At 36.9% G+C, this 25955-nt stretch overlaps 1 protein-coding gene across 3 annotated transcripts in view; it reads right to left on the reverse strand.

Annotated features, from left to right (window-relative positions):
- Positions 1-25955, reverse strand: part of CNTNAP5 (contactin associated protein family member 5) — a 286068-nt gene that overhangs the window by 56261 nt on the left and 203852 nt on the right. For all 3 annotated transcript variants that reach the window (XM_027461259.3, XM_038182237.2, XM_072040750.1), the window contains exon 15: positions 3350-3506. In XM_027461259.3, coding sequence (XP_027317060.2) covers positions 3350-3506 — 157 coding nt within the window. The remainder of the gene's footprint in view (positions 1-3349; positions 3507-25955) is intronic.

A 25955-nucleotide genomic window follows, 5' to 3' on the forward strand; every position in this document is an offset into this window, starting at 1 on the left:
TTCAGAAATGCTTTATTCTTCAGATCTGTTTAAAACCTTTCCCCAGTAATGCCTACATCAAGAACACACCTTCTTTTTGAAATAGGGCATATCTTTTAGGAAGACAATCTCTTTCAAGGTAACTGCTTGAAGTGATGGCAAATCCATCTCATCTACACATAACGTTCCAATAGTTAATTATTCTTAGCTGGGGAAAGGAGGGAGAGAGGAAGATAAGATTTTTTGGACTAAATTTAACTTCTGCTTGCAGCTACTGGATCTCAGTGAATTTTCCCATCCACTAGCAAGAGCTTTCAATGACTCTCCTTTTTTGGAGGCATGCATAAACTACAGTCAAGTCATATTTAACACCTTTCGTGTTAGATATGGGGTCAGCCTGTGCCACTATGCCTTACTTGGGATCAGGGTGCCAGCCTGTGCCTCTCCTCCCTCAGCAGAGGTGATATCCCATGCTCTAGTAAATACCAACAAGTTACTTCACTGTTCTGCAGTGACAGAACTGGCTGGCATCATACTGCAAAGTTTGGAAGTATGGCGAGGAAAGAAGTGAAGAGCTAGATGGAAAAAAGTATTTTTCACTAAATTGATTTAAATAAAAAGAAAAGGGAAAAAAAATCAAAAGACTTCCCCATACAGAATGAAACTAATTATATTCCTGTTCATCTGGCCAGCATAACTCCAGGGGGACTAACTTAGCATCACGTCAAGTAGGAGACTGGAGTTAGCAGCTGGCTCAGGTGTCTGCTTAGATATCATTTAAAAGTCAGCATGCCTAGAAGTGCATATTGTGTTCTGCCAAACACCTGGCTTAGGACTCTTTTTTTTTTTTTTTAGATCTGTTTTCTCTTGTTTCCTGTTTCTTTTGTTACTCTGAGAAATTAGTAGGTTCTTCTGCACCCAACACAGAGTCTAGGGAAACAAAATCAGAGCAAAATCCTCAGCCTGTCTCCTCTTCCAAAGGATGCTCCAGCCATTCTGGTGAATTTCTACCTTGGAGCTGCACTGAGCAGCCTGACTTATCTAAAAAGAATAAAAATAATTTTCTGATTTTCCACTCTCTAGCACCCATTTTATTTCATGCTAAGGCAAATAAATGCATCTACTACTGTCTTACTCCTTCCAAGATAATGTATAGCAGGTTAAAGTCACAGTTCAGATCTCAGCAGGTTTCAGATTCAAATGCTCATTATATATCAGGGGGTCAGTGTTCAAGCAGAGAAGCACAAAAGTAATCTTCAAGAGGCATTAAATTTTCTTATGTTTAGAAATTCTTTGTAAAGGTCACTTTTAAAAAAAGCTTTTAAACAGGCAACCTGCAACTTAGAATACCATTCAAAAGATGACCAGATTTCTAATGGATTTTAAAAAAAGGAAAAAAAAAAAAGAGGAAGAAAAAAAATAAACAAAGAAAGCACCTGCAGCCCCAAACCAACAAACAGTAGATAGTTTAACTGAGGAAACTTCTGTGTGTGTCCTGCTATCATCAAGAAATTAGGAAAATTAGGAGACACAAGCAACTCTGTGAGTTACCATGCTAATGAAGCATGATATGTAACATCTCTCTCCCATGAGGGTTTTCCAAAATCTAACAGAAGTGTTAGCTTTTTCTTCCATAACTTCCTTCTTGTGGATTTTAATTGGCCTTTTCCCCTCAACCTTGCATAAATTTTCACAGAATATGTAATTTCTAATACTTTGGAGAGTTCTACTTCTCTGTCAAATATGTTTGAAGTTTATCTTCCTGTTCAAAATCACTGTGGGGGGGTGGGGGGTGGGGTGGTGGTGGTGGTGGTGATAAACACACCCAGCATAACTTGCTTAGTTTTCACCTTGCATTGGTTAATATGACCTTGTGGTGCACTGTCCTGCGATCTCAGGTTACCAGCACAGCACAGCATATTGTAGAGCAGCAGCTCACCAAGCAAAGAAAAATGTGGATGATGAACACAGCCAGGCACCAGTACAAGCATACTTCTGATGCTCATGTATAAACCTTACCAAAGTGTTTCTGGTAACCAAATATTAAAGAAAAGATAGATCAACATGCACAGCGAGGTGTTTCTGTACAAATCAATACAAATTATATTCATAAACTAACATTTACATAAAGAGCTTCTCAAAGAAATCCCTCTAGAACTATGATCTTTGAAAGTGAATAGTGATTCCAGGGATATAAAGGGTCCAAGTGAACATGCACGTTATCTGGAAATGAGGCCTTATTGTAAATATTGCTTACAAGCAACCAAAAAACCATAAAACCATAACACTTAAAATGTCAAATCATTTCTGACTCTTTTTTGAGGTGGGGGGAGGGGGATGTTGCTTGTTTCAAGAACCCTTATGGTTCCTTTGTACTGACTCTCTTTTAAGTGAAGATTTCACAGGGATAATTTGGACACCATTTCAAACAGAGTACTGTATTATAGCAAGACACCCTTGCCCATTTCCATTATTCCTAAATTCTGAACTATTCTATGTTAAAATATACACACTTTTTTTCCCCTTCAGAGAAAGGGCAGCTGCTCCTATCAGTGAGTAGTCTAGTAGAGACAGCAGGTGAAGCTGAGTTTTCACATACATTTTCACGGTATTTCAAATTGTCCTTTCAACACTTGTCTGGCATTTCTGTCCCCTCTAACACAAGTACAGAATTAACTGTAAAGTTCACCAACTAGCTCCCAGCTACTCGAGAGACTATGAAGATACGAAGAATGGAAGAAAGTTGTGAGGTGTCCTTAGGAAATTCATGCAACATCCAGGCAAAGCTAAGCTCTGAAGCCAAGGAAGGCTTTGAATGTCCATGCCATAAATCTAAAACTTCTTACGGAGACAGAATCAAAACCTACAGGAGCCAAAGGAAGTCCTTTCATTCACATTAACAAACTTGGGAAACAATGTAAAAGAACATTAAAGTACCTAAAGTACAATGTTTCATATGAAAAATACAAATCCTTTTGATAGTACAGATTTCTCATCCTTTAACTAGCTGTACCTGAATTTTGCAGTGTACTCCTGAAATTTCTGCTCTCATGTATCTCCATGCACCCACTTCCTATAGCTTTTACTCATCCAACTCAATCAATGGAAACTTTCACACAAATAAAAACAAAGATTTTTGTCAACCTATCCCAGCAACTTGCTTTAGCCAGATATCTTGTCTTTGGTTCAAACAAAAAAATTAATCTGAAATCAGAAGTGTAAATTTTATTTTGAATTTCTTTCTCATTTGATTATACTCAAACCATTCAGATTTCCCCCGACATACATTAACAGAAGATTTAAGCCTTCTTGCCCTACTTTCTACCCCCAGCTGTCACACAGACACTACCATACACATGAAAATTATTACCATTCTTCTCTATCTGCGTCACAGTTGCAAAAATATCTCATATCCAGACAACTTTCTTCCAGTCCACATGCACACTGTTGAATGCCCGGAAGAGATCCTCCCCAGTAAAGATGCTTTTCATTGGCACGGCCAACCCACCAAGCAAATGGCATTCCATCTGGATGAAAGGGGGGGAGGGGGGGAAGGGGGGAGAAGACAAAGAAAGAGAACTTGATAAGCAAATTGGAATCTCTTGAGAATGAAAAAGAGAATGGAGGTGGACATGTTAAATAATACTGAAAGAAAAGATGCAAAGTGGAGAAATTACAAACCATAAGCTTTGCCCAAATTCCATTTTAATGAAAACATGTTGAGAAAGCAATCGCTATATGGTAATACCATTTGGTTTGAGGAGCAGATGTTTCCCCATTGGTCTCATATGCCAAACACCATGAGAATCTTGGTGCATTTTATCTGCAAAGACTTTTGACATGCAATCCCAATGCTACTGTCTGCACCAGCTGTGTCCAGAGTGTTTGCATGATGCTAGAGGGGAGATCTGATCACTGAAGGAGTCTGAAAGCAATTCTTCTGCCATGACTCATATTGCATAGCTGTCTTGAATCAAAGACCAAAGACCTCCTGCAGAATCTAAGCATCGTGAAGTAAATACCAGCTCTTAGATCAGTATTTTCATATTAGAATTCATACAAAGAGTAAAAATCTTCTGAAATAACACAAAAACTCACCTATTACTATGGGCCTAATCCAGCTCCTTTTGAAAATAAGAACAAAATTTCTATCATTTTCTAAGGGAGCAGGACTAGGGATTTTAATATGCTCTCCAAGGGTGAAATCTGCAAATGCTAAGCTTCATAAGATATTAGAACATCCTGGATTACATAGTCAGGTAGGAGATAAGTGGGGAAAAAGATTTCCCTACTTATGAATTAAATTATCTCTGTGAAGTATTTTTCTATCTACAGGAGCTCTAAGATCTATGTATTTATATAAGGCAAGGTAGTTTTTGTTTAAATTTCATAATCTGTTTTACATGAAACATTAAATATTAATAGCCAGTTACAGTAAGCAGATTCAAATATAATGAAATCCATGGATTAACATTTTGCTAAAATTGACTTTGTCTTCTAGCTCAGCTAACTTTTCCATTGACTTCTTAATCCTTAAATCAAGAAATGTAATCAGTTACACGTACAGGTAGATAGCAAATTTAGCAAAACTGACATATCAAATCTTTCTGATCAAAGAAGCTTGAAAAATAAACTGCAACACTAATGTAGAAAAATGCATCAATTTATTCTTCTGCTTTAGTAACATTATTAGTAGGAAGCATTCCTCATTACACAAAGCAAGAAAGTGTAAAATATGAAATGCAATCAAGGTTAACTGTAGAGTGTAAGGGACTAATTAAAATGAGTTTTAGAATCACTTGGCAAAATTAATTCATATTTGTTTTCCTTCTAAGCTTAGGCTGCTGAACTGTAAACTCATGCAAAAAGGAAATAAAAATAGGAAGAGTAACTCCATTCTCATGATACCAACAATTAAGACATGAAGATTTTGACCAATACCCAGTGGTACTCATTAGAAAAATCATAGTTCAAGAACATCTAAGGATTCATCTTACAAAAATATGCACCACCATTTTAGTTCTCAGATTTTTGTCAACATAAAAAATGTTTTCATTTTTTTCTTTTCAGCTGACGTTGTGAGAGTTGATGCTGTGGCCAGTGAAATAAGTCTGTACTATATTATTAGGAACTTACTTGATAAAGCTTTGAATAGTAATGCTAATTGAATAAAAGGGTGATTTGTCTAGCAGCTGGAATAGGCATTTATACAGAATTGCTTAATTTAATTTTAAAAGTGCCTTTTCTGGAAAAAAAATACTTAGATAAAAGATAAATCCTTCAGGCTATCAGCAAATAATGGTATTCATTAATCAAATTCAACCTGTGTCTTAGATTCTTTTGGCAGAAATCATTACATACTTTAGCATAACAGTGAAATAAACAATAAACAATCATTCACAGGAATTAAGAACGAGCAGTTTTCTAACATCTTTCAATTTCTGTTATGTATTATCAAGCAATACTGAGCAAACATACAAATAAGATTTATGATATAGACTGAGGAAGTGGAAGAAGCACCACAGTTTGAGACACTTAAAACTGAATTAAATACAGAGCTAAAAACAACAGAACTAAACAGTATAAGGAACAATCTTATTTTGTCAAGGGATAGACTATAAGACAAACAAACAAACAAACAAAAACACTTTTTTTTTTTTCCAAAATTCTATTTATTAGGCACAATTCTGTCACTCTTTACTCAAGGTGAAAAAATTATTTCTCCCTAAGTAGTCTCTTTGAGATCAATTGTAGTATTATGGAAAATTATGCCCTGATTATTCAAAACTCTTTTCCATGTGCTTATTTTTAACATATGAGAAATAGCAGACCTATTCAGCAAAGCTCTTAAATCTATGGGACTTAAGCAATGTCTGAAGTGTTTAGGAATTACTGAAATGTATATTGTCTGTCATATACCTGTAATGCTGAAGTAAAGTATATTGTACTATCAACATCAATCTATTCCCAAGCTCTTTTAAGGAAGTTTACATCATTGTACAATCACAAATCTGGAGGATGCCTTACATTGTGATTGAGTCTGGCCAACAAGTGTTGACTAATGTTCTTTCTTCTAAGTCTGTAGATTTGTTACAGTACCTCCCATTCTGTAATCATTACTATCATTATTATTATTATATTTTTTTTTTCAAAGCATTATCAATTCTCTTCCACCTCCAAATGAATCAATTTCCTTTCCATGATAAAGCCTCAGACTTAGATCAGTTATGTTAATCAAGGTGTTAACATGGACACAGAAACTAATGGCTACATAGGTCAACATGCTTTAAAATTTCTAAGCCAAAAAGTCCACTTAATAAAAGTGCTCCTCTTTCTTTATTCTGTGCTTACGTTGTACCTAACAATACACTACTTAATCAAAAAATACACTACATACAATACACTACTTAATCAAACATACGTACAATACACTACTTAATCAAAAAAAGGAAGTCAAAAGTCTGCTGCACAAACTGAAGTACAATTTTCTATGCGTTTTCACCTATTGAGAACTGAAAAAATAAAATCAGCTATAATAAATTTATTAAGGTTGTCTTTGAACTTCATTCTATGGTTCTTAAGGAGAAAATCTGTGAAACAATCCCAAACCAGAGAAAGCAAACAAGCCTGAGATGACTGAACCCATAAGAACTAGAGACTAGGTTATTTCAATCAGCCTTTAGAAAGTTGTAATTTTGATAATAAAATTCTCCAAAAAGGCAAAGATTTTACATTTCCTACAGAAGATGATAATCATTTCTGTCATGATGCTGTCTGGGAGACTCTACAAACAACTGTGATAGTAACATCACTGTTTTTACCTGAATTTACTATGACATTAAATAAAGGGAGACAGTATTTTGTATCAAACCAAGTACTGATGTGTGTTCACAATGCCAGGCACAAGCTGCAGAAAGCAAGGTTGGTATTGGTGTTCTGAAAAAGAAGAAGAGGTTTCATCTTCGGTTGACCATTTTTATGTTTTTTTTTTTTTTTTTTTCTAACTGCCTCTACAGCCTGGTCCTGTGTGGTCTGTTGAGCTATTCAACAGCTGAATGCCCAAAACCTGAATGCCCAAATAAGACTTTGGAAACCCTGGCATATACAATACTGAAACACAGCCAAAAACTCAGTTTCGTTCCATCCTGAAAGGCAGAGTGTGAGCTCCTTTCGGACTTCAGTTCTTCAGCAGACCTCCAGTATGTGCCCTTCCAATGAGCTTAACTAAACTGTTCATTATTAGTTCCATGAAATCTACTTTAGCAGAAGCAAAGCTGGAACAGACCATACAGTTCATGAGCACAGAGGCTAAGGACTATGAAGACAGTACGGTGAGACACATAAAGGTTGTTCCCAGTGAGCCTTAAAAAGAGATAGGGCTTGAGATGAAATTCACCTGCAGTACATATCTGGCTCATGTGGAGACAGGAGTGGCTGGACACATATTTGGTGTCCCTCTACCACCTTACTAGAAAATGTCCGTCTGCCTAAATCTCCCTTGTATTGTCAGTTCCCTAATTTTCTGTATTAGAAGGCATTGAAATTGCTAGTGATATGAGTTACCTTATGCTTGTTTGTGTTTTAAATGGCAGACAATGATTTCAAAAATTATTTGTGTAGGCACATAGAAGCTGGAGGAGGGGGAGAATCAGCATATTCCAACAGCATTTAGGTTGAAAATACTATGTATATAGATTACTTTCCTATAGGCAGAAACTCCTGCCATTGGCTTTTATGTTTATAAAACATGAGTTAAAATAAGCCATGCATTTTTAACACTATTATGCTTGGAATGTCTTTCAAGATTTGTCTGTATCATTTGCCAGGTGGCTTTTGTTATTGCTACAAACAAAAATCTAATGATAGAAATATAACAAGATAAACTTGATCCTGTGTTAAACTCCTGTGCTGTACAAATTTAAATTCTATCTCCAGTAATTGCGTACACATGGAAGGCTTCTGCACTTAGATACTGAAAATACTGAAACAAGTCAGTTTAAGGCCTTTCCCACCATCATAGCATGCCAATTTATTTGTATCTGTCTGTTGAAATACTGAAACCATATTGTATTTAAACAACATTCTCTTGGCAGTCTTATGTTCAGTTTCCTCTCCGAAGTCAAACTGAGTTAAGTAGAGAATGGAATTAAATCTTACGCCTATATCTTACCGATAAAAGAGAAGACTAATTTACATATATGCTGTCTTCTCGTAAGTGGAAAGATACACATTATCAAGAGACGATGAAAACTGGGAAAATACTGATTCTAGAATTGAATAAAACAATCAAAGACAATTCTTTGCTACAATACTCAAAAAACTTCAAATACCAGTTTGCATGAATGACTTCAACAAAATCAGATCCTGCAAACAGCTCACACGGTATTCTGAATGTCAGGTAAAACAATCAGTTGGCAAGTCTATGTAAACTCATGTGTGGCAATGTCAACCTGAATAACTGAATGCAGAGGCCAATCCAGAGGACAAATTATTCTCTCAGATGATCCATTTTTAAAAGGCTTTTTGAAGAAAAAAAAAAATGGAGAAAGGATTAAGAGAATGAGAACAAGGGAAATAGTGATTCAAAGGTTTTTCAAAGTTTGTTTTTTTTTTTTTTTTTTTTTTTTTTTTCAAGAGTTTACCATGATCCTGTTTTCCCGTGGTTTTGATTTGTTTCCATCACATCATTTCTCTAGCTTTTTTAAAGAACTTTTAGAAATTCAGCTGCAGCCTAACCTTCTCTAATTAAACTGCTGCCTATCTCTACCCTTTGGCCTTTTCAGGAGGAAAAAATAAATAAATAACAAGAAACGTTTATATAGTAATTTTGCTTAAAATTATGGATAAAGTGGAGAAATATTCCATATGGATAATACAAAATAATTATTGAATGGATAATACAAAATAAAAAATTCTTAGAGTCTGTTTATTCAATAAAGAGGTCTATGGTGCTAATGACTCTGATTCTGTATTGGTTTAAATGGCAATTTACAATTTTGGAAGAATAAACTAATGTTTGTGTGTGACACAAACTCAGGCTGTGTTGCATTAACCAGTACATCCTACCTCTTCTTTGAAGCAAGCGCTGACAATTAATGGCAAAACCAAGTTGCTCATAGGTTTATACACATTTGTGAGGGACTCATGGCTCTGCCCCAGCAGGTAAGAAGCAGCACTTTTCTTCTGAGGTGGCAGCAGGTGGTATATCACAATTGAAAGCAAACTCCAGATCAGTTTGTCTTGGAAAAATGTAATGTATTTAATATGGAGCCAAAAAAATAATTAATAATAATAAAACAACACACTATGACATGTTTCTTTTTAACTACTGACTGAGCCATCAAATTGTTCAATTGTTTTTGTACCACACTACAGTGCTTTTATATGGACACATACTTGCTTTCTGCTTGTTTCTTCTCCTTTCAGTATAGCAATAATGACCATTTAACACTTGTTTCCTTTTACCCACAACTTCCCCCATGCCAACTGTGAAATTAGGTTTTACTGTCCTTTTTCTTTCTTTAAATTGACATCCACATACCACTGACCTAATTTTCAGAGATGACAAATGCAACTTCACTGGAAACCACAGGAGGTCAAACAGTAGCAAGACAGATGCCATTCTGTACTGAATAGCAATGCTGCCAGCCAATGTTATTAAGATTTCCACTGAATTTGACTTCAATTTGTGGTCAGATCCTGTAATCTTTATTCAGAGCAGCTATCAAAAACTGAAGTAGTTCTGCTAACACCAATAGACCCACTCCCAGGCAAATGTTACCTACTCACAAAATCTGACCCTAATTTTAAACTTTTTTTTTTTTTTTTTTTTTTTTTTTTTTTAAAGTGTGGTTAGAATGAGGGGAAAAAAGGCACTGTTTCACTGACTTTTTCTTTCTTATTATTCAGCTTTGCTGCCAAGATGCACTACTGCCATACAGTCTCAGGCTGAAGTAATTGCATTAAAAAGAATAGAAAAAACAACAACAAAAAACTGCAGCAGAAATAGTTGTCTTCTCCCTCTGGAATGGCTGTTATCACACTGTTCTTCCCGGAGTTGTTAAGATATTCTTGCAGATGAGAATGGGCAGAAAGAAGGTAAATAAACATGGACTTTTACTTCTTCTCAATTTGACAAAAGGCTAATGAGCAAAACTGCTGAGTTGTAATGACAGAGTTGTTACCATCCTACACTTACTGTACTTCAGTAAGGCGAAATCATCATCAACCTTTGTTGATGATGATTTCAGAGAAATCTGAAGATGGGAATAGACATTTGATACCCAAATACTTTTATATGACGGGGAAGGTTGAATTTACATCAAGATTAAAATTTTATGCCTAGTGTACATGTATGTCTCTGCAGAAGGCCAAAGATGACTGAAAATATTATGAACACTCTGCCAGCTCAGGCTGGGCTGCTTTCTCAATAAATTTCTGGCCAAGTGACAAGTTTCTTGAAAGATCCAAGAGGGCCTTGAGCCAACAAGAGAGACTATGGGAACAGCTTATGCGTACAGGTGAGGAAGAAAACCCAGCAGCAAGAAAAACAACCGGAAACCAAAAATGCATAGAAGATTGAAGCTTTTAGGACATACAAAAAAAGAAGGGAGGAAGGGAGGAAGAAGGAGGAAAGAGGAAAGAGAAGGGAGGGAGGGGGGGAGGGAGGGAGAGAAAACATTAGTTTTGAATCCTCAGGAGTTTTGCTTTTGCTGAAGATGAACTATGCTGCTGAAACAAAGTATTTTACCTGATCTACTTTATCTCCCACATTTCATCTCAGCTTTACTCCAAATCCTGTCTCTCTTGCTTTTAATTCTTTTCTTCTCCCTCATTCAACTTTTCTATCTCATTTTCTTTATTAGCCTAACACATCCAAGTAAATTCAGATGAAAAAATCTGTACTGCCTTAACAGATAGGCCAATGACATCATTTCATATCCTTCCTCTGTGCTGTGACCAAATCCCTGTCAGTGACCTGGATTCAATTGCAAGTGAATAATGGCAATGGGTAAGCAATGCAACCAGCATGACCCTGCCTAGGCCAGAAGAGCAAGTCCAGCTCAGAAGTCTGGCTACACCTAAGCCATAGGTGTAGCCAGAAAAAAAAAAAAAAAAAAAAAAAAAAAAAGAAATAAGTTGATGCCATCATATGTTGTCTTCACACTGCTCTTTCAGCTCCTGTGTGCTCATTCTCATCTTCTTTCACCAGTACCATCTTACCCATTCCAAATAGAAGTCCATCTCCAGCAGTGGGGGAAACGCTATTTAAGTTTTCATAGAGGAAGCAATTTCAGAGCCTAGAAATACATCACAGTGGATAGGGGGCAATAGTTGAAACATCAAAGGCTATGGATGGTGCAACAAACTGTAAGCCAATCATTTCACCACGAGAAAACTTAGTTTTCATCTGTTATTCATGGGAATGTTGACATGACACAACTTTCATAGCACTGTAAAAATTATCTTACGAGCAACTGCCCCAGAAAAGACTGCCAAAAAGAAACATTTTACAGCTCATTCATTCACTATGATTTTCTAGGGATGAAACCAGCCAGATGCAACAACTGTTATAAATGGATCTGGCTCCAGTGAAAAGAGTGTAGCTGTGCTGACCTGCACTCACTGAGGATGAGAGCATTCACAGAAGCAGAGTGTTTGAAGCTGGATGGGACCTCTTTTAAACATCTATTCCAGCCCACTACTTCAGGCTGTTCTGAAACAGAGTCAACTTGTAAGAACTCCTTAGACATATTCTGTGGTTGTCATTGATACAGATAAAAGCACCATCTGCAGGTATGCAGAGACTGAAATAAAGCCCTGAAGGAGATATATTTTTGAAGATGGTAGAAAGGGGAAATTAATTATATATTTGATCCATTTGTTCTTGAAAGAGACACAGCAACAGCTCAAGCTTTTGGGATAGGGCATGGATGGAGAGTAACAGAGGAACCCTACCTGCAGCACTTTTGCACTTAATGTGGTGCAACGGCAGAGCTGTACAGCAAAGCTCACAGATTTGCACAGCTCCCAGTCTCATGGACTCTTAGCTGCCTATCTGCCTGAGCTCTTCATCAAGAAATTCCACAGAAAAACAGGTCTTCAATCTGGTCTAACAGTAGTCTGAAAGCCAGAGCAGGTTGCCAATGTTTATGGACACAAGTCAATTGAAATAGAGTGGAAATAATACAAGGTTTAATCCAACACTTGCAGGTATCCATGGATGGTTTGCTGGATCATGGTCACAGCAAAAATGTGATTTGATAGACTATAAGATGAAAATAGATAAAATTGGGACATGTCTTATTAGAAACACGGAAAATGGGCTGTGGAGAGCAACCTTTGCTTAGTCCTTTGGGAGAGACTATATATACTAATAATAGTTCTTCTCCCTCCCTTTAGTTTGAAGAGTATCTAAGTAAAAATGAAATTACCTTACTCAACAGAACTGCTTCCTGGATATGCAGTTCTAACTCCCAACATTAATGAGAAAAGTATCCTTATTATTATTTTTCCCCTCCTGCTAACATTACAGCAGCACAGTCACTAGTGACTGAAATGTACTGTCTTCTTATTTGAAAACCCTCCACAAAAGGCAGGTTAATTTTATTGCCATCATACTTATGTTGACAGCCTATAGGAATAAGAAAAACTAGATTTGGGTATAGAGAATAATTATTAGTAATATTGATTCACAAAACAGGAAGAACACATCTTGTCTTTCAGTTCCCAGCATGGTAGACAGTTAGAAAATAACATCTATTTACACATGGTGAATCTAATCAGAAAGTCATTGAGACAATGTCATTTTCAGAGTATCTTTTTGTAGGGCAACCACAAACTGGTTCCTGTAAGTGGCTGATAATAACTACTGACTTTCATGGCTTAGATTGGTCTTAAAGAAAACACAAAATATCATCTGTAAATATGCTGAATTCCTGAACTAGAATAAAAATAGAAAAAATGTTCTTAAGAGAACATAAATTAGAAAAGGTAATAACATATTGTTAATCACTTTGAAGCTGCAATCCCTAATTACATAAATGAGAGGATTTTCTTAAACCTGATAATAGCTATCAGAGATATTACTGGTATGATGCTTCTGTTTTGGAAAGAATCCTTTGAAAATGAGATGTGAACATCTAAAGTTACCTGTGATATTAATTAGATAAACAAACACCTTTGTTAGGAAGAAATCTGGTACTGTTCCCCATACATCTTTCTGTAACAGCCAGAGACAAAAATAAAATAAAATAGCTGAGTGTTTAGATTTACACCAAACAGCTGAAAGAGTACCTGTGCAGAGTACATAATATAGTTGCTGTAGTTTAAAAGGCAAACATTGTAAACAAACAACAACAGAGAAGAGGGGAGGAGAAGAGAGGGGAGGGAAGGAAAAGGGAGGCTAACATCCAGAAAGAGTTTAGAGAGGCACATTTCCAAGTTTTATACTAATTATGAGCAACAAGGCAGCTTGGACTAGTGCTCCTACTCTTCTGTTACATCCCCACTGAACTCTCACACAGCCAGTTGAACTGGGTTTATTTTGTGCTCCCAAAACATATTAATCAGAAAAAGACAACATTCAGTTGTTATTCCTGTGATCCTAACAGCACCCATCTGGATACCCAACACAGCAGTGGAGAAAAACCAGCTACAAGTGCTTTATCAAAAAAAAAAAAAAAATAAAAATCGAACTGCATCCCATTATCTGTGAGTGGGCACAAGCATTACTGCAACTCATTAAATTTGCTTATAGTCTGATGTGTTACAACACATTATAGAGAAAAGGAAAATAAATGACTGCTGATTTGACACTGCTTTCAACTGCTGAGCAATTCTGTTTTCCTCAATGTTACAATTAATGTCAGCAATTAATGCTTTAAGAGGAAGAATCAGAAACTTCACTACAATAAACAAATACACTCAGTTTCATCTTAAGGATGTACTCAAACTATAGCACTGTGTTGGTTCAGCCATCCCCTTCTTGGGCTGCAATTACACTTCTGTTGGTCAGAACAGCAGGGGCATCATTTGTCATCCTAAGTAAGGCTAGAGTGTAGTGAAATTGGGCACTTTGGAAAAATGCAGCTGTAGCAGAACATATGTATAGGCAAGACCATGAAATGAACTGGCTCCAAGCCAGTATGTAAGGAGAAAAGCAAGAGAATATAAATGAAAAAATTCATAGAATACTATATTCAGAAGAAGGTCCTGTTGATAGATCCTGAACAGCTTTAAAGGTCAAAATGACAATCTGTCTTCTCTGTGGAGGAGCTTAATCAATTCTCAACTCGTTTTCCTTCATACTCCTAACAATAAGTTTACATTTTTAGAATAGATTCTCTATTTAGTTTTTGCTATTTAATTGATGCCAAGTCCCTGAGTATCCAACTGCAGCAAATTGAAGGGTATAGACAAAGGTGTGTATATACATTCATGCGCAGACTACATTGGATGGAGTATGAATTTCTCTGTAGCTCTACTGTAACTAACAGGGATTATTTTTCAGCTCAAAAGGCTGTTTTCTGCTTATGGAGCAGAAGGAAGAACTCAGCTGTAGCTTCACCACTGAAGTAAATACTGGAATGGCAGAGATTGCAGAATTACAATAACCACGTAGCTAGCCACAAGATGCCACCAATATTGTGTTAGGTAACACATGTACAAGGAGATTAACTCAGCTCACTCTTACTCCAGCACAGGAGCATTTACATGTAGGGAAAGGCAGAAAATTGCATTACACACCTCCATCTTTCCCATTCCATCCTCCTCTCCCCCTTTTCCCAAGTGCTGAAAATGAACATAATGGAGTGGAGACAGATTTCTTCCCCCACCACATGCATGCACATGCACACACTGCAGTAGCTCTGGGAAATGTAGCAGCGTGTGCCCAATTTCAGAGTCAACAACAAACCTTAACAGTTTTCAGACACAGCACTCCCTACCCTCTGCAGGTCAGATGTCTTTTCCCAACCCAGCAGAAGATGACCTGGCCTCATTTATTGATTTCTTGGCGCTACTGGAGCAGAGCCCTTGACTTGAGAGAACTCGAGCTGCCACATCCCTTGAGGATCACACAGGCTGCAATAAGCATATCAAATACTTTTTTTTTTTTTTTTCCCGTTTTCTTCCCATGGAATATATATTCAACAAGGTTACAGTCCCTATTTTCAATTGTAATTAATCTTGTGTTCATTTTATCTTATTTTCAGCACAACTGAGATGGCTATGTCTATATGCCTTCTGTATCTAACAGCAAGAGAACCATCATCAGAACTATTCAGTCAACCTGTGAACTTATTGAAATCTCAATTCATGAGATTTCAATAGCTTAATGAAAAAAAAAAAAGAAAAAATCTCTTAAAGAGATTTCATGAGCTTAATGAAATCAAGATCTTTATGTACAAGATAACTTTCTACCATGGATCCTTAATCACAGGTAAAAGGTGAAAGAAGAAGGCAAAAATCTTTCTCGAGTGCTGGATCACGACAGTGAAAAAAAAATCCCACAAGATCACCACATACATCATCATCTTTCCTTCCAACAGGAAGGAAGGCTCCTTAACTGAGTGTACTGTCCTCAAGACAAATACAAATTGACACAAAAGTCATGGATGAGATTCATATTTTAGAGTTAGTCCCACATTGAACATAATGGGAATCCTCAAGGGCCAAACTACTTTTAAAATTGTACACAAGCTACTCCCTCCAAACATGTCTTTATATCTATGTACATTAAGGAATTAAGAAATATAAGTTACACATTTATGGCTATAACACACTCCTAAAGATTATGCTTTCTCTGAAGAGCAGACAAATGAAAAGACAAACATTACCCTAATGTGTGCCTAATTATTGAACAGGCTGCAGAATCAATCAGCAATATGTAACCTCTTTTAAAGAAGTGTCAACTTCCCCTCCTCCCTCCAAATCAGTGTTTGGCAATGTTGACTTTGTGCTGTTTATTTTCTTCCACTCACATGCAACTGATCAAGATAAAGTGCAGATGTCCCAAGATTCAGGTTAAGATACAGCTCTATTACGCTGTAAATTCAGATATACATATAGAAAACTAATGTGCGTGAAAGAAGCAACCCCCAAACACAGGAACAAATGTATTTTTCTGAATTTGGGTTTCTTTTCTCTCTACATTGTGACTAAAGTACTTGAGCATATAGCTGTACTTTTAAATAAAATACATAAATGGCTCCCTAACAGCTGGCCTACTTAACAGTACCATGTAAACATCTGTTCGCATTCATGCATGCAAATAAGTACATCAACTAGCAAGTCTCTCAGGCTCAGACTAGTATTTATCAAGTCTTCCCAAAAAACACCAGAGTGGAGGGCAATGACTGTGTGAAGAAACAGGAAAAGAAATTCTTAAACTTTTTTGGAGAATCGGTCCTTGAGAAAGATTGAGAATACCACAATCATGCTTTCTGTTTTCCACTATGCTTGCTTTAATGGAAAGTTTCTTTCCTGTTTATTTGTGGCTGTTTCCTACTTGATCACCTATTTTAGCAGCTTGTTACATATATGGACACTGCATCAAAATTTTATTCCCCTTTGTTCAAACTGCCTTTTGAAAGTGCCAGGGATCCCATGTCTGCTCCTAACTAAATGGGATTCTTGACATTGACTTGAATGGAAACAGGATTAGGCCGGCTGTATGCCTCATTAGATAGGCAATTCTATAGCACCCTCTAAAATTCTGCTGAACTTTCCCTTTCAAGCAAATAAAGCAGGTAAACTCAAAGGCCATGAAATGTCACTATTACATTTAGACACTTAAACCGAGTACCTGATGAATTAGCCATGTTCTTGCCAGGCGTCTTAGAAAACTGCAGCCCTCTAGGGACTTCCCCTGGCTGTTACCACTTATTGCAAAGTCAAAGAGAGAAAGCTAAGGTTATTGTTTTGCCTGTGGAATCAAAATATGCTGAGAGATCATGTTATTCCCCAGACTTTCAGGTTTATTGCATTTCTAATTCACACCTAAGGTCACCATATGTCAAGTGAGTAGGTATTCTGTTACCATAGCTAGTGTCATCATTTCAACTCTAATGCTAAATAGCCCTAGACTGGAACAATACTGTCTTTGAAACAGCATGATTTAACTCTTATAACAGAAGATTGGCCTTCTGATTAAAGATGGAAAATTAAATGTTCTGGTTCCACTGTCAGGTTTGTCAGACTCTCCAAAATCGTACAAGTTAGTTAAGCTGTCTGGACCTTCATTTTTACACCAGAAATCCAAAGAAATAAAGGCCCTTAATAAACAAAGCTAGCACAGCAGCAACTGATTTTTCTCTATTGAGACAAATTAATAAATAAATCGATCTTCGATGAAATTTCATTTTGCATTTAAAAATACCAAGATGATGTTTGAAATCAGCTTCTTGTGGCCTGATAAGAATATGCTACAATGACAAGGCTTCCCTCTGCATAATACATGAACATGAATTTGACCATACAATTGTCATTTCTTGTCACTTAAGTAGTCTTACAGTTAAGCAGCCATAATTGTCCTTTGGGTGTTATCTTAAATACATTAAGAAAGAAATTGAATGCTTTCACCACATTATAGCTGGGACACTTTTTCAAAGCTAATTTCTATGTCTGTGAATTATTCATAATACACTTCAAACAGGCTCTTCTGGATAAGGTAATTGACCTTGTCTGCATGAAGCACCTACTATCTTGCCTTGGGATAATTAAATCTATGATGTGGTCCATTATTTAAAGGTAATGTCTTCTCATTAGGTTAGGCGATATATTATCACTCAACTAGTCACCTAATTCTGCATTTAACGCATTCAAGTTTTCATTGTTTTGTCATGGGTTACACTCATAGCAATGTCTCACATTAAGTAATGTGGTACAATGGTATTTGCTTGATAAATGGAAGCAGGACTTTGAGGACTAACATTTCAAGATCTACACCAGTATTTGAAAGCTCAGTTGGCCGTACTTTATTTCTGTGGGTGAAAGCAACAAAAGTGTGTCTATATAGTAAAATCTAATGTCATGTCAAAGTCTGAATCCAAGTAATAGACTCATCCTTAAGGTTGGGAGAGACCTCCAAGATCATCTGGTCCAACCATCTCCCTGCCAACAATAATCACCCACTAAACAACATCCCTAATGCACCATGTGGTATTAGCAACACAAATTCATGTACTGCTCAGTGAAAACAGGTATGTACTGTTGACAGGTATACTAAAACACATGCATTGGTAAATTAGCACAGATATTTCTAGAGAGTTTTATTTTGCTGTGTAGAGACACCCTTGGCTGGCCTGCCATTGAAGATGCAATTAGCAATGCAGGCTAGTAATGTGCTGTTTTGGTTTTCTCTTTGAACCTGTAAGAGACCACTGTGACTCCATTCTTCAGTATGTATTCCTTCAAAAGATGTTGCTCAATGAAGACCAAGGTAACTGATTATTTTCACATATGCAGAGTGGAAACCTGCGAGAGAACATTAAACAGCTGAGCACACAACTCTCTCCTCTGTTCAAACTACTTTGAACCACTTTAGCAGAATGAAGTAGCTCTGAATCAGCCACTAAGAAAGTCCTCTTGCTTGGGTAGATTCTTGAGTGGCACAGTGATTTGAAGAAGCTCCTGCATCAATCTCTTTCCTGGCTCTGAGAGATGGCCAGAGATGGTGTTCTAAATTATATTGCACCACTCCAGTAAACAGCTTTAAAGGTGCTATTCCATCCCCTCTACTTAAATTGTGCGGGGTATACCTGTCTGTTTTAGTACAGGAACACAGCATTGGCTTTTCCAATCCATCAATGCTGAAGTGCTTAGTCTCTGATTCTAAATACGGCATTAACAAGCTCTGGATTGACTTGTTCATTTTTCTACTTTACTTATCTGAATTTTTACAGTGTTTCTACAGTTTGTCATTTCCTTTATACTGAAGTACAATTTCATGAATGATGCAACAACTAAGGAGTTAATCCACCGTTTTATTGGCCTAAATCATTATAAACATACTAAATCCAGGGGAACTGATCCTGCATATCTTTGTAGTTTTCAGTTGCATCATTTGATATTGTAGCTTCTCTTCAGCTGTCCATTAACAGAATGCCATAATTATGTTAGCTACCCAGAGCTTTTTAATCACATTATACAAACATCATTCAGCCTATGAATTGTTTATTTTGATTAGATTTTGAGCATTTACTTAAAATTATGAAGTATTACCTTAGAACAGAAATAAATACAAAGGCATCAAAAAGATTTCAAGGTGGTAGAGTGAACATATACACTGAAGACCTTTGGCTGAATTCCTATTTGCATGAATATTCAAGAACAATCTGTTCATACCTCAGGAACATTTTTGCAAACAAAAAGTCTCAGTACAGTGGTCCAAGATAATATAAAAGAAGGATTATGAAAACTATAAAAGTGAAATTGAAATGAAATTCTGGTAGGAAAGGAAAGAAATAGCTGCCATTTATCATTTCCCATCAGCTAAAACAAACTAGCCAAGGAACGTATTGTTCTAAGCAAGATTACCTGCAATTGGCCTGTCTGCTAAATCATATTTCATAATGGTTGACTGCCTTTGATTGTGTAACCACAGTTGTGTACTATATACTGATAGCTCCTGTCACTATAATATGATTATGTTTACCCATTAGTTTCTGCTTTTTGTGCCACAACCCAGCAACTACAATATTACAATGGGTCTAATGGCTTGTTGCACTTTGTTCATTTACCTATTAATTTTGGCAATGGCATATTTCATGGCACATAAATTTCATCCTTTGAAAACATGGCAACCTGTAGTACAATATGGTCAGACAGAATCTAGAGCTTTGTACAGAAGTAAAATGAATTGTCCAGGGTGGCATTTTGGAAAGAACATACCTCCCTCTGGAGGCATTGGTTGTAGATAAGGTGATTACTTCAGCAATAATAGGATGTAATTATTCACTCAATAAAATTCTGCCTCTATTAAGTAGGTACTTCTAATGTTCTGCAGATTGAGTGGTGGCCCTAGCCTGTCTCACAGAGGCAGTAAACAAAATGCAACACTGAATCTCTTTGTCTAAATCCTGAACATAAATGTGCACTGTGCAGGAAGTGACCTAGTAAGCAAACACTGCTTTGAAGCCGGAAATTTCAGGAAACAAGACCCACAAAAAGCCCCTGAAAAACAGTCATTGACAGGAGAACCCTCCCCACTTTGGCAATAGATGTTAAAATGGCAAACAGACAGACCAAACTAGCTTTTCATAACCAGAGAAAAAGCCAAACGGAGCTGAAACAGAGCCTACTTAAGAGAAGACAATTTGTCTTAGAATCCAGTCTCTGCTGTAATGTTAACATTCATTCATGCTGATCTCCCTGTGGGAACCAGCTCCTAAACTTTCGACACACACCAAAATAGTTTCATCTGGATAAAATCAGAGTTTAAAATCACAATCACAATGGAAAGTGAGCAAATGCTAATGTACAAAAAGCCTTCAGCTCAATGTGTGGAATAGTAACCAAAACTAACTTGTTTTGTACTATTTCTGATAATGAGCCATCTACCAGAAGAAGTCAATTCCAGTTAACCATCATTCTTCTTTCCCTCCTAAACTACCTGTGCAAATATGCAAACACTTACTTTCTCAAAAAGAGAACACTATATGTATATATTACATATATATGTATATATCAGTAGACAATTTTACAGATTGTTCTGACCATTTGAAACATCAGCTAAAAGAAAAGTCCATATTTAAAACACACCTACAATGTAATCGATGTTACTTTTTCTTCAGAGCTACTTTTCAAATCTCTCTTCATTTTTGAAAACATTCCACCATGGGCTTGTATTCATCAGTAAAACAAACCTGTCAGACCTGAATTAGGTTCAGTTACAGAATTTTGAGGAGGACAGTCAGGAACCATTACAATCTTTTCTTTCGTATCAATGAGTGCTACTACAAACATTTTGACTGCGTTGAATGGCACAGCCTGAACAAAAAGAAGAATAGAAAATGGCTACTGACTGCAGAATAATCTACTGGGAGTACGTTTCATGCATTATTAATGATAATATATTGGAATCATTAGAAGTTTTAAATTAGACATGTCATTTAAAACTCTTCAGCCAAAACAAATATGTAGGAAAGGGGTACGTGGATTTAAACATTCCAGATAAAGAAACAGGAAGGACTTGAAGCAGCCTGGAAACAGTCTGAAAGAAATCTAGTACAGTTACTACTAGCAGCATGTCCAAAGATCTATGAAAGACTAATGGTTCAGTTGATTTTAGGAGGTACATTTTCTTAAAGTTCCTATTCCTATGTCATGGCGGAGACATATATATATATATGTATGTGTCACAACAAGGAAATGAGTGCATCTGCACCTCATTTTAGCCCAAATTAATATTTCCTCCTACCTTAATATTTCCTCCTACCACTAGAACACTTGGAGCCAGCAGAATGATTATATTACTCTCTAACCCCATTGATTCTAGTGAGATTTATATAGGAATCTTACCCTATAAATTTTCTAGAGAAATGAGACATACTGTCTAGGAGATGAAGGAAGAAATCTGGATTCTTGAGAGATACTTGAGACTATTGCTGGGGCTACAATATAGATTCACAGCTTTTTCTCCCTACCTGGAAAGGAACACCAAACACCCCATTATCACCTACCCAAATATAACATTACATCCCATGTAATTTGATGGGTCCATAACATACCAAAGATCAAGCCTTCCTCTCTGAATCACCATGTCTGCTTAATCAGTTTGCTAAAAAACCACAAATGTACCACTAAAGGATGATGCGCTCATTCTGCTACTAGCAGCACAAGGAAAAGGTATAAGAGGCATCTATGTGAGTCTTAAACTTGGACTGCAAGACTTCAGAGGTGTAGATCTGGGAAAGAAACATTCATTTTACATTTCTTTTTCCCTGTGTGGACAAACTTGGCTATTTGTTTTAAAGTGGTAATTTCAAATAGAACTAATTGCCCAAACAATTTCAGGAGATTTCATCATTAGTAGACTCATGCCTTTTTCTCCTCCCTGTTAAAGGACATAGAAATCTTCCTTTAGAAGAGGACTGCATATAGATTAATTGGTTAACCTTTCTAAATGCTAATGTTAAAAAAAAAAAAAAAGACAAGAAAAGAAAAGAATTTTCTTCTGGGACTTTTGAATTTTCCTGTTGATAGCAAAGTAAGAAGGCCCTTGATGTTGCTTTGAGCCCTGGACAACTCAGGCAGGAACACACCCCTTGGCTAAACCAGTTCCCATTAACATCTGAGTCTTCCTCCTATCAAAGGGACTTGGAACACATTCAGCCTCAAAAGCATTTCTGTTTTTCTTCCCAACTTTCCTGGCCCAGCAGATATTATAAAAGCTTCTCTAAGGAAAATTTTAAAAAGGTTGTTTCTTTCCAGGTCACCGTATCTTTTAGCTACTTGTCAAGACTTAGTCAGATCTTCTCCTCCCCCAAATCAATCTCGGCTGGGGAGAGAAAAATAATTCTCAGTTGCTTTTAAATGTTTATTGGGAGGGGAAAAAATACACAGCTTTTTTCCTCAATGGTCTGGAGATGTTTTCTCCTTGCATGCTTGCGTTCCCTCAAATATGTGTGTGTGTGTGGGGGGGAAGAGTTATTTTTTTGCATAAGAGAGAAACAGTTTGAAGGGCTATTTTTATGTTCTTAATGTCAGATGGTTCACAAAAGCAAAACACTGAACTAAATACTCTTAGGGAAAGCTCTTTGTTTTTTGCTGTTTGGACACCAAACACAAAGTAATCGGAAAATATAGCCTTCAGCTGATCATTGTTTCCTTTCCTCTGTCTCTTCCTTCATACTTTCAAAAAGAGAAAATACGTTTCCTATAGGCTGTCTTCATGCTGTAAATGGAGTAAAATTCCTGGACTTAAGATTTACTAGCAATGCATCTGAGTCTAACCCAACCAAGAAAGACTGAAAACTTGACTCCTTTTTCTGTATGCTTTCATTTTCCTTTCTCCTAATGACACCATATAATTAAATCATGCCATTGTTCATTCTGCATGTACCCTCATATCATGTCTGTTTTCCAGGATAGGTCAGAGCAATTGTGGACTCTGTCCTATCTGATGGACACTTGTCCCATCTGATCTGATTTTCAGTATGTACCTTGCTTTGCACACACTTTTTTCCCCCGATCTAGAACAGGAGTCAAATGAACTTCAAACACCCACGAAACTGAGAGATTACAACACAAAATGTCTTTCTATCCTCAGAGATAACATGAATAGAAATACAAATTATTTCTTTACTCATGTAGCATCATGGCAACTGAGAACACTTCCACTGCTATGATTTACATCTTCCATGCTCCAGAATTGGAAAATGTCACCATCATCCCACCTACACTGGGCCAAATTTGAAGGGGAAATTAGTTAAATGTCAGTAAGGCATTTTGAGTCTAATGGAGCCCAAGATACTCAAAGTAGGACAGCTGAATGAAGGAGACAAATGCAAGTGTGATGAGAACACACTCCCTGCTGTGGCTCTAATGAGGAAGCTCAGGCACCAGTACTGCTTTCTTTCTTGAATGGTGGAGAGGTTGCTGTCATAGTTAATGACCCATTATTATAACAAGCAATGGATTATCTGGTGTTTTTTTTTTTTTTTTTTTTTTTTTTTTTTTTTTCTAATTGCCATTATTTATGTATTGTTAACAATATGCTGAGTCCTGCAAATTAAAAAAGACTATCACTGGTTCTAATTAGGGAATGCAGACTGGGACAGTCTGAAAAAAATGGTATATTTCTTTTCTTCTTCAAATCTTGTTTATAGAAGAGCTTACATGACTGTGTCTGTCAAGTCTGAGATATCATCAGAATTTGTTTGGTTCTGGTATACTTGTGTAGTTCATAAAACAATCAATTTTCAAAATCTTATTTTGACTACAGAATTCCCTGAACTCAAGGTTTCTTCATTACTAAGCTATAAGGAATTGTATCAACCCATAAGTTTCACAGGTTGAGCAAAAGACACCATCAACTTTACTCCAAACTGGAGGTTCTTCAGGAACAAAAGTCCCATCCTAATGGATTACAAAGGTTAAACAAATATGCCTTAACAACATCAGTTTGCAACACTGACTTCCTTACAGCACTTCCAGTAACAGCTCACACAATAATTTCCAGATTTCAAGCTCAAAATCTGTTGTCTAGGTTTACACTTCATTTACTTGATCTGTGTGACTTCATTAATATTCCTGGTACAAGCTTCATTGGCACTGGAAGGGGTACTTCCATGTCAGTAGAACACAGTAGATCTTTTCAATTTGGACTGATGAATTTGTTTCCCATGTCTTTCTCATTGCTTGGCCTGTTAACTGCATTGCAATCTCAGAGAAGCACAATGGGAATAGAGGAGAAGTATTCCAAGTAGGTGCTATTTCTTCCTTGGCAACTATAGCACAATTTACCTACCGTCAGGAGGGCTTGTTTATAGGGAGGGAGGTAGAGGTTCAGAAATTGGGATAAAATTTCCATTACTTACAGGTGCATGAATGTTAGATGCCAAGTTACCCTCTCCATGCAGCAGATTTTTTTATTCTTATTAGGCCATCTGCATTTTAATCAGCTTCACATTCCTAACAATATAGCATCTTTCAAAATGGCCTCTAAATCCATCCATACAGGTAAGAGGGCTGACAAGAACCCATGTTACATCACTATGGTGAACTTTATTCAAAATCTCTAAACATAGCACAGTTTATCTAAAGTGTGTTGTGAGAAGCTGTCAGTCAGCACTGCCACTTTGGAGGGGAGAGACAAGGTATGGTGGTGGAAATACAGATGGCAAGTCAATCATTCTCAAGAAGAGGATCCTAATTACCCAGGAATAATTACACCATACAATCTACACCTGCCACCTATCCACCACTCTCTTTAATATGAACCACTTCTTGAGGGCGGACTGCCCTGTTCTACACTGTTATGTACAGTGACAAATCGTCTCCTGGTAATGCAATAACAATTTAAAGTGCCTGGAATGATAGAATGGAAGTTATATTTGAAAGGCAAAAAATAACAGTGAGCAAAAACCCAACAGTAAATTACTGCTTGTTATGGGTCATTTTATATCACCTCATGGTACTTCTATGTAAAAAAAATGTCATCAGAACCCAGGTTTCACACTCCTTTCTGCACAAAGAGGCTGTTCTAGGAAGTAGTGTGCTCACTACATAAAATCTTATTGCAAGCAAAGCTCAAACACTGTGGGTCAATTCTGGTGGAAAAAAATACTGGACCTAATGAAGTTCCAGAGAAGGGCAACTAAAAGGACTATAAAAGCAGTGGATGAGTGCCGGACTGATTCACTGCATCATGCAATAGCAGAATTCAAGTGCAGCAAATAAGACTTTGGTTTAAAACATGGTCTTTTGCATGACTTGTACTACATGGTAGTTTTGTGCAGTTGGGGAACTTCCAGAACTTGCTTTCCTAGTAGGCTTCATTGGCAGGAAATACAATCAGGTTCATAAAGGGATTAGACAAAGTTACAGACACCCAAACCATAGCGGATGCTAAAAGAAGTAGGGAATGGTATAAGCTCTAATACTTAATGGTGCAATTATGGTGCAATTCTGGGTGATGGGAACATGTTGAGCAACATACTGAAAACCTCCAGACTTGTGTACTCAACCTAAGCTGCATCTGTCCAGCTGCTGCTGTTGGAGGCAAGACACTGGTTTAAAAGCACCAGCAGTCTGACCCTGCAGGACATTTCTTAGTATCTTAGGCTCTGACATCAGATCTCACCTGTAACTGAAGACTAGGGAGTCTGTATAGACAAAAAGCTCTAACAACACTACAGGGCAAAAATGAAGCACCACTGAACTATCCTAACAACAAGAATCATGTCTAAACTGAAATGTAAACTCAGAGAACTTAGGACACTCTTCTTGCTGCCATGTTTTCCAGGCAGTAA

Source organism: Anas platyrhynchos, chromosome 7, assembly GCF_047663525.1.
Source record: "Anas platyrhynchos isolate ZD024472 breed Pekin duck chromosome 7, IASCAAS_PekinDuck_T2T, whole genome shotgun sequence".
Taxonomy (NCBI): domain Eukaryota; kingdom Metazoa; phylum Chordata; class Aves; order Anseriformes; family Anatidae; genus Anas; species Anas platyrhynchos.